This window comes from Desmodus rotundus, chromosome 8 (assembly GCF_022682495.2).
Source record: "Desmodus rotundus isolate HL8 chromosome 8, HLdesRot8A.1, whole genome shotgun sequence".
Classification (NCBI taxonomy): Eukaryota; Metazoa; Chordata; class Mammalia; order Chiroptera; family Phyllostomidae; genus Desmodus; species Desmodus rotundus.
In genome coordinates this window covers 64924152-64932972 of record NC_071394.1, presented here as the reverse complement: position 1 = coordinate 64932972, position 8821 = coordinate 64924152, and the positions used below count along the sequence as shown (strand labels likewise).

The window sequence follows — 8821 nt, the reverse complement described above, 5'->3', positions numbered from 1 at the left end:
TGTCAGCAGGAGAGAATGGCAAGGCAGGAAAGGGCAGACCATCCTGAGCCTTGTAGGTCATAGTGAAGTTTTGATTTTATTTCGAATACAATGGGATGCCATGGAATATTTTAACAATAGATGTAAGAATGTCTTAGGTTTTAAAAAACCCTCTCGGCTTCAGTTGGGGTAATGACAACATAAAGGCCAGTTAGAGTTGTATGGTCCTAATCTACATGAAAGATGATGAAGGTTTAGGTGGTGGATTAAAGAAATATGTATCTTTGTTAGTACTAGTGAAAGAATTTATTGACAGGTTGTATTGGGTTGGCCAAAAAATCCATTGAGTTTTTTCTGTAAAATAAAAGACACATTTTTCATTTTCACTAAAAACTTTATTGATTTTGATGTGTTGGGTACATCAGCTATCTCCCTCTTTTGGCTTTTAGTGGGTAGAGGCTATGGGTGCTGCTAAACACCTTCTAAAGCATAAGACAGCCCCACAGCAAAGGTTTTTTTGGCCAAAACGTCAATAGTACCAGAAACTTCGCAAACCACTTTTAACACATTTAATCAGTCTCAGCACCTCCATTCACTGCACAAATCTTGTTTTTATGCATTTCAGTTGCGTTTTTACCTTTCTTGAAATAATAAAGCATAATACACTGAAAATGTTGTATATTTTCTTCCATCTTCAATATTAAATTTATTGCACATAAATTTACCAATTTGATGTCTTATTTATTTATTATTAAATATTTTTGAATTTTATTGTTTTCCAAGTACAGTTTTCTGCCTTTTTCCCCCACCTCTCTCCACAATCCCAGCTATCTCCACCTCCCTCCCCTGTTTCCACTCCCCTTGTTTTTGTTCATGTGTCCTTTATAGTTGTTCCTATAAACCCTTCACCCTTTCCTCCCCATTATCATCTCCCCTCCACCCTCTGGTTACTGTCAGTTTGTCCTTAATTTCAATATCATTGGTTATATTTTGCTTGTTTGTTTGTTTTGTTGATTGGGTTCCAGTTAAAGGTGAGATCATATGGTATTTTTATTTCACTGCCTGGCTTATTTCACTTAGCATAATGCTCTCCAGTTCCATCCATGCTGTCACAATGGGTAGGAGCTCCTTCTTTCTCTATGCAGCATAGTATTCCTTTGTGTAAATGTACCACAATTTTTTGATCCACTCATTTATTGATGGACACTTAGGTTGCCTCCAGCATTTGGCTATTATAAATCGTGCTGCTATGAACATTGGGGTGCATAGGTTCTTTTGGATTGTTGTTTCAGGGTTCTTAGGATATAATCCTAGCAGTAGAATTGCTAGGTCAAAAGGCAGTTCCATTTTTAGTAACAGCAGCATTGAAAAAGAGGCTGATGTTTTTTTAAAATGCACGCTGAAATGATAGCTGTCACAATAAAATTTAGCAAAATTGTTTTGAATGAAGTTAAAGACAACTAAGCACTACTATAGCCATCATACGGAAAAAACTAAAGGACTTTTTTGTCAACAAAATATATCATGGGCATTAAGATGTCATGATAGAACTTGGCTACTACTGTTTTAAATTTAAAACCTTAATGAACTAAAGCTTTGATAACTGACATTCCAAATAATTTTACGTGTTTGGCACTAAGGACTGAACACTGGCAAATGTATTTCCAACTTGAAATTTCAGTTACACTAATCATGATATGCCTGGTATCCAGCAAATGCTCAGGTACATATTAACTCATTAAATAAAGTAGGTAGTGTTTCTACTATTCTAATAACTTATAAAAGTAAATTGTTAGTGGTGGGGGCCAGGGACTAGAGCCAGGGTGACAGAGACTGGTGGGAGGCCAGACAGAATAATGAAGATGTAACTGAGAGGAAAGAGGGAAAGAAATTGCTGAAGGCAGGTGGTTTGGGCTGTATTGTAGTTTCTATGCTCTGTTTTTATTTTATTTTTATTTAAAAAAATTTAAAGATTTTATTTATTTATTTTCAGAGAGAAGGGGAAGGAGAGAGAAAGGGAGGGAGGGAAACATCAATGTGTGGTTGCCCCTCACACGCCCCCTACCGGGGACCTGGCCCACAATCCAGGCATGTGCCCTGACTGGGAATGAAACCAGTGACGCTTTGCTTCACAGTCTGGCACTCAGTCCACTAAGCCAGACCAACCAGGGCAACTATACCCTGTTTTTATATTTATAGTTTGTACACTATATAACCACATAGCCCTCCAAAATGACACCAAAACTCCTAGCCTCTGCTCTCAGGAGATGTCAGGGCTGAAAGCACTAAGATCGATGCCCTCTCCTTATGTCACACACATCTCTCAGCAGCTCTCTAGTTGGTACACAGAAGAGTTAATGCTTCCATTTGCTGAAGTGAAAATAACTCAAAATGAATGAGATGAATCCAACAAAGAGAGGCAGGTCACAAGCATATGTTTGTGATATAGTCTTTCCTATAAGTCAGCCAGGCAACTGGTCAGCTAGCTGCCTGCTGAGCAGCCCAGCACCAAGGAATAGAGAAGAGTCATACACGGTAACTATGCTATCCACTCAGCTTTTATTGAATGCAAGTTCACCCAAAGTAAAACATCAGCACACATTAATACCCTATTCACACTGTAACAATTTAAGAGAAATATACTGTATTTTTGGACTATAAGACGCACCTTTCCCCCCAAATTTGGGAGGAAATGGAGGTGTGTCTTATAATCCGAATGTAGCTTACCTGGCTTGCTGGGGGCAGGGGTGGGAGTGGGGAGGTGTGGGGGGGTGGGGAAGCCAGTCAGACAGGAGTAGGGCAATGCTTCGGGACCTGGGCTGGGAGGAGGGGGTGTCGCGGCAACAGTGTGAAGCAAGGGAGGCAGGAGCGGAGTCCCACTGTGGCATACTATAGTGCTAGGGAGGAGGGTAGAGGCGGTGCAAGCACATTAGGAGAAGAAAGCATGCGGCGCCCCAACGTGCCTCCATCATGTGACTGGTGTGTCCCCCATTAACATTAACAAAGGCAAATTCCACTGCAGGGTCACCTGTCAATGTGGTCCTGAAGCTGTTGCAAAACTACAACTCCCATCATGTTTGGACAGGTTGGGATTATGGGAGCTGTAATTTGGCAACAGCTGCAGAGCCACACATGTTGTGCAAAACTGCTGTCCCCATACAAGAGTGTTGTACAACCTGTGGCCCTCCAGCAGCAAATCTCCCCCATAACAGTGTCAGGAATACCTTAGACAGCTCTGAAGATGACATCCTCTATGAACAGGGTGAAGACAGTGATATTAGTGATTCTGAGGAACTGAGCTTCATAAATGTGGACAGTAGTGATGAGGAGTTCTTGGGGTTTCCTGATGATTAGAGGAGTTTCTGTACTTAAAGCTTAAAGTCAGTAATAATGGTTGTTAATGCTGCTGTTGAGTTCTGTTTACATTTACATTGGTGAAATAGTATGTTATTTATGTTATTAAATATTTTACCACATTTTTTGCTTCAAAAATTTTTTTCCTATATTCCTCCTCTAAAACCTAGGTGCATCTTATGGTCCCGTGCATCTTATAGTCTGAAAAATACAGTAACACACACAGCAATCAGTGGGGCATAATAAACCTGAGTCTCAGAGTCTCCATGTGAGGTTCAGGAGACAGCACAGTGGGCAAGGGAGTTGTCAGCATCTTGCAAGGAAGGATCTCCAGAGCCAGGTGGGCAGCAGGGCAGGCAAAATCCTGAGATCAGCAGGGTAGAGCCTCTGGTGGCCGATGCCCAAGGGAGATCAGTGTGGTGTGGAGCAACACTTTGGTGTGTGGACTTTGGCTATTTCAGCAGTGGTCTGAAGCCTATCTCAGTTATACCTTGACAGTGGTGTACTCCATAGTTCTGGGTCGTTTTGCTAAATGCTTTGGCACCTCTGATGGCAAGTGTGGAATTTGCCCAGGAGATCATCTATGGGTGGTCCCGCTCTGCAGATATGGCTGCTCTGACCACTGGTGCAGATGTTTTAAGTGCGTCTCCTTGCCAGATGTCTCTGCTCTGACCATATGGGCAGATATGTCTCCTTGCCAGATGTGTTTACTGACTTAGGTAATTTTCCTCTTAAACCAAAGTGTCATTGCTGACTGACAGCCATTTTAGTTGACATAAGTGACTCCACTTTGTTTTATATACTTTATCCTATCGCGATCAGACCAATGCCATTTTATTGGTCCTGCTCTCTATAGGACTGTTGTACCAAACATTTCAGTCTTTGTTATGATGTCATCTTCTACTCCACCAGGTCCGGCACATCTGACATTGTTGACAGTATCTTTTAAGTGGTAGACTTGAGAGTTATTACTAATGAAACTCCTTGTGGGGGTTCAGAATGAACCACCCCAAGATGTGCCCCTATGGTATAAGGGTTGTTTCAAGCTAAAGACAATTTTAGCTTCAGGCTCAAGAGAAACTTATGATCCCACCACCCCTTAACTAGTTAGAACTTGAATTAGGAGCCTTGCCCATAATAGATTATCAATGATAATCTCTTTTTGATCTACCTATAATGGCAGGGCAAACTTATATTTACTAAACATCTGTTATTATCATCTTGCAATGACCCTTTGGAGCTCTCAAGGTGACTTACCTCATCCCCAGCTCAGGATGTCTTTTATACCTAGATCCCTCTTTGTCTCTGATTCTCTCATTTATGCAGGGTCCTCATATGCACATATGTATTAAATTTGGTTATTTTCTCTTGCTAATCTATCTCATGTCTATGTAATTATTAAAATAGCCAGCAGAACCTTGAGGTAGAGGAGAGTTTCTTCCTCCCCCACAACAGGAAGAATGAATTTTCTATTTAGGAACCTCTTTTATTTTGAAAGAAAGGACTTGAGCAGTGTGTATTGCTTTTCTTTCTTTGGGCAGCTCTGTGCACCATTTCCACTGAAGTTTTGTAGAGAATCCATGAAGTACAAATTGACCCTCTGATTTATGCTTCTCAGTATATAAAATACAGTTAGTGAGGTTATTTTTTCTTCAGGCAAAGCATGAAAGAACCATAAGAAAGAGCCATATCTTTTGTTTAGAGAAAACTATATAAGTTATTAGTTGTAGCCTTAATAACAAATTTAACATTACTTGCATCCAGGGAATCTGATTCAAAACTGGCAGCTCTTCTGAGCCTACCAGAACAAAGTGTATTAGAAAAAAGGAAATCTTTCCTATCACATGTGGTCCAAGTGGACTACATACAGCTCTGAATTTTTGTGGACTAACACTTAAAAAGTAAAACAAACACTTAGTATTTGGGCCCATCGAGAAGAATGAAGAGCTGGAGTAAAACACTTTTATTAGATTTGATTTTTAACACAACAAAATAAAAGTAGGGGAAGTACCAAAGGGTTAATTAAAATTAATGCCTAAAGCCTGGTGAAGAGTGATACACAAATGTGGAAACAAGATTTAAGGCTGCAGGAGGAAAAATGAGAACTTTGTTTCAGGGCTGGTTTACTGTGTTGCCAGTGGGCCTGCAATTCCTAAAGGGGCCAAGAGGCTTCCTTCTGTGTAACCTAGATTATCTGACACAATTCTTCTCATTTTCCTCAATAGCTTCCTCCTTACATTTATGATTTTTCTGCATCTGAGGCCCTGTGCTGGGTTACAGAGTTGGAATGTAGCTATTAATTTTAGTCTGATGTCTTTGTGAGATGCATTCTGCGATCCACACGATGTTCCTCATTTCTTGTTCCTTCAATTTAATGTAAGCATAAAACACACCACAGTGGAACTGCCTGTTGAATGCCAGCACATTCATTTTCACCTGAGTGAGGAAAAAAATAATGCAGACCATTAGCTCATTTAAAGCTTACATTGTTTGTGAAGCAATAAAGTACAGACTGGCTTGTGCTTGAGCCTATTAAATGCAGACAATAGCAGTTTAAAAAGTAAGCTTGTAGAACCACAAGGCAATCTCCAAATCTTAGCAGTGTTGTGAGCACAAATTCTTAGGACCTTGGTTGTGTGTGCGTGTGCATGTGTGTGTGTGTGACTTTGGTGTTACATTTACTTGGCTTCTAGTGAGTGGGCTTATTTCATTTAGGGAAAGTAATTTTCTTTGGTCACATCTTTTAAAAATTTAAAAAGGTTTTTAGGCCATCTAACTACTCTCTAGGGCAAGATCCCAGACCCCTGGATTTTAGTCTCAGAGATATTATGAGATTTTCTAGTATGCTCTGCAGCAACCTGACTTACAGTTCAGTTGTTTTGACAGACACAGAGAGCAGTGGAAAAGGTTCAGAGTAGGACTGACAGGAACCCCATTCCTCTTTCTGTTTGCTAGGGCTCGTGTGGCCTCATGGCTCGTGTTAATGTCTGGGTTCTCTTTCGGTTCCAATCAATTGAATTAGAAGGGCCAGTGGTCTGGAGAAATGAATAGAATATACTAGAAAAATTTTCTAGTTTGGGGGGACCTTACTTGGTACAAAAAAATATAAGACAATGCAATAAAAAAAGTCCTTTTGTTGACCAGCTTACTACCCAGAAGTTGACTGTAGATGAATTAAATACCTTTCTTCCTTTTTAGGAAAAGAATGATTTGGACTCTATGGATTTCCTTAAGAACAATTCCTAACTGTTATAACTGTGCCTTGAATTGTATCATAACCTTAGTTAAATCCATGAAGGGATAGACTAGGCTCCTGCCAGGTTGTACACCATGAGGACAATCTCCGATCACAACTATGCCTGGTACTGTTTCTCTTGATCATTACGGAAGCACCACATTCTTCCCAGAGTGTCACTCTGCATATTTGTCTGGACCAGACAATTCCACAAGAAGCTACCATATATGAACCACAGGGCCTATCAAAGCAGAGATCTGACACTCAAAGTAAGAAGATATTTAAAACACAGAGCAAGAAAAAAGTATGTATAAGCTGATAGCATTTCCATGACTAGCATACCTCATGCTCATAAAACACATCTTCCAAAGACTTTCCCCCACTGCTGTCACCCATAGTCTCAAACAAAGGCTTGTATACCTTAAAAAGAAAATTTTAAATATTTAAAAATAAATTTTGACTATTTTAAATGTTTTCATTTCTTATAAATGTATATGATGATAGTTTCCTACCAATACAGATATTGTGCATCTATTTTAAAAACCTATCCAGAACACTATAAAATCAAGGATTCTGAATGAAAGTGGCGGTATTGCAGCCCATTGCGGGATGTAGACTTCAAGGCTGGAGGGCAAAACATCCTCCTCAGTGTGCAGCATGTGATCTCAGCTCCACAGTCAGGCTCAGGGTTCGTTAGCCACATTCCAGGGCTAAATGAATACTCCATCAGTATGAGTTCATGGGCTCTTTGGGAGGACAACTAATAAAATTCACATGATAGTTCAAGTGTAGAAGAGGTGAAAATTGGGGAGAAGCTCACATTTTAATATTATGCTATAAAGCCTCTCACAGTGACATAAGATGTTATAGAGATCTGAATGCTGACTTTAATATTCCCCAGAGGGCTTTGGGAATCCATAGGGAAAGATGAGAGGAGGGTCCTTCCAGCTCTGGAAAGTTACCTGCTGGATCTGCGTGTTGCATGGGTAACTTAGAAGGAATGGGGTGGGAGAAGGAGTGTAACTTGAGTAGAGAAGGTTCAGGCTCCATATCTCTTTCCATTCCCTGTTCCTGGCCACTGAGCCCAGGGTGTACACAGACTGACATACCCATACCCTCCCTCATATTTTAAGTAGAAATTTGCTACCTGACCCTGTTTACCCAGTGGGTGCTTCCAAGAACTGCTGGGCCAGGCTATCTTACATAACACTGATGTGCACTCACATTTCCGGAACACCAGTCTCTTGGGGAATTTGCTTTATCAAGCACATCAAAAGAAGTACTCCAAGGACTGCTCCTTGGAGAATTAAACAGTACTTGCATGGCAGGAACCTTAAAGAGCACCCACTTGGGTTAGAATCACAAGTATTTCTCTGGGAGAGACATCACAGCAAGAGATATGGCTTTCTACCTTACAAATATTACAAGTGCTGTAGATGAGAAGTGTCAATGTGACATATGCCTTCTAAGGCACATGTGATGAAGTCACACAGATGTCTGGGGAACCCTGGAATCACATACTCCATAGTGGTCTGCTACCCTCTTCATCTGTTCGAAGTCATCTGCTTGGGCCAGCAGACGCAGCCCCTCGGGGTAGAGCTTGCCACAGGTCGGGTAGAGGGCCTGCCGGTCATCTTTGCTTAATTCCGTGCCAAAGGAGTTAAGAGTGATGATAAAAGCACGTCTGTCGGCCTCAAACTGAATTAGCGAGAGAGAAAATCAGTGAGATCAAACCATCCATCTACCCAATGCCATAAACAGAGCCCTAAAGAGATAAAACCATTTTCAAAGTGATTTGCTTTCCTTTTGGATCTATGTCTAATTATAATACAGACATGTTATTAACATTCCCTTGGTCTCTTCTCATAATGGAGTAATCTGTTAGAGAAGGATCACACAGCAATGCTAATGGCCTGTATTGCTCTTGAAACCCTAATCTTTAGTTCCCAGGCACTCAATTACTCACCACCAGTCTCAAATGTCTCTTCCATAAAAATGGGAGTAATACTGACTTGTTGGGGTCCATTTAGGGACAGAACAAGATAGTGTAAGTGGAAGTCCCTAGAGGGATGTTTGGAAGAAAAAGTGTATGCCATACATGTTCGTATTCTTTCCTGACCATTGGCGCCAGTAGGAATTTTTTTACATGATGAAAATTTGTGCTACTACCATTTGGATTCACATGGCTTTGGTTTTTTTTTTCTTTTTTTAAGTCCTCAGTTAAATATCAATAACTCTAACTCTTATAAGTAA

General features: G+C 40.6%; 1 protein-coding gene across 2 annotated transcripts in view; it reads right to left on the bottom strand.

Annotated features, from left to right (window-relative positions):
- Positions 1-5273: 5273 nt before the first annotated feature.
- Positions 5274-8821, bottom strand: part of ATP6V0D2 (ATPase H+ transporting V0 subunit d2) — a 44806-nt gene continuing 41258 nt past the window's right edge. Inside the window, exons 6-8 of one of the 2 annotated variants that reach the window (XM_024578337.3) lie at positions 8090-8266; positions 6911-6988; positions 5274-5769 (exon numbers count right to left, since the gene is read on the bottom strand). In XM_024578337.3, the coding sequence (XP_024434105.2) occupies positions 5608-5769; positions 6911-6988; positions 8090-8266 (417 nt within the window). In that variant the 3' untranslated portion in view covers positions 5274-5607. The remainder of the gene's footprint in view (positions 5770-6910; positions 6989-8089; positions 8267-8821) is intronic. The other variant, XM_053930350.1, reaches the window with a different exon arrangement.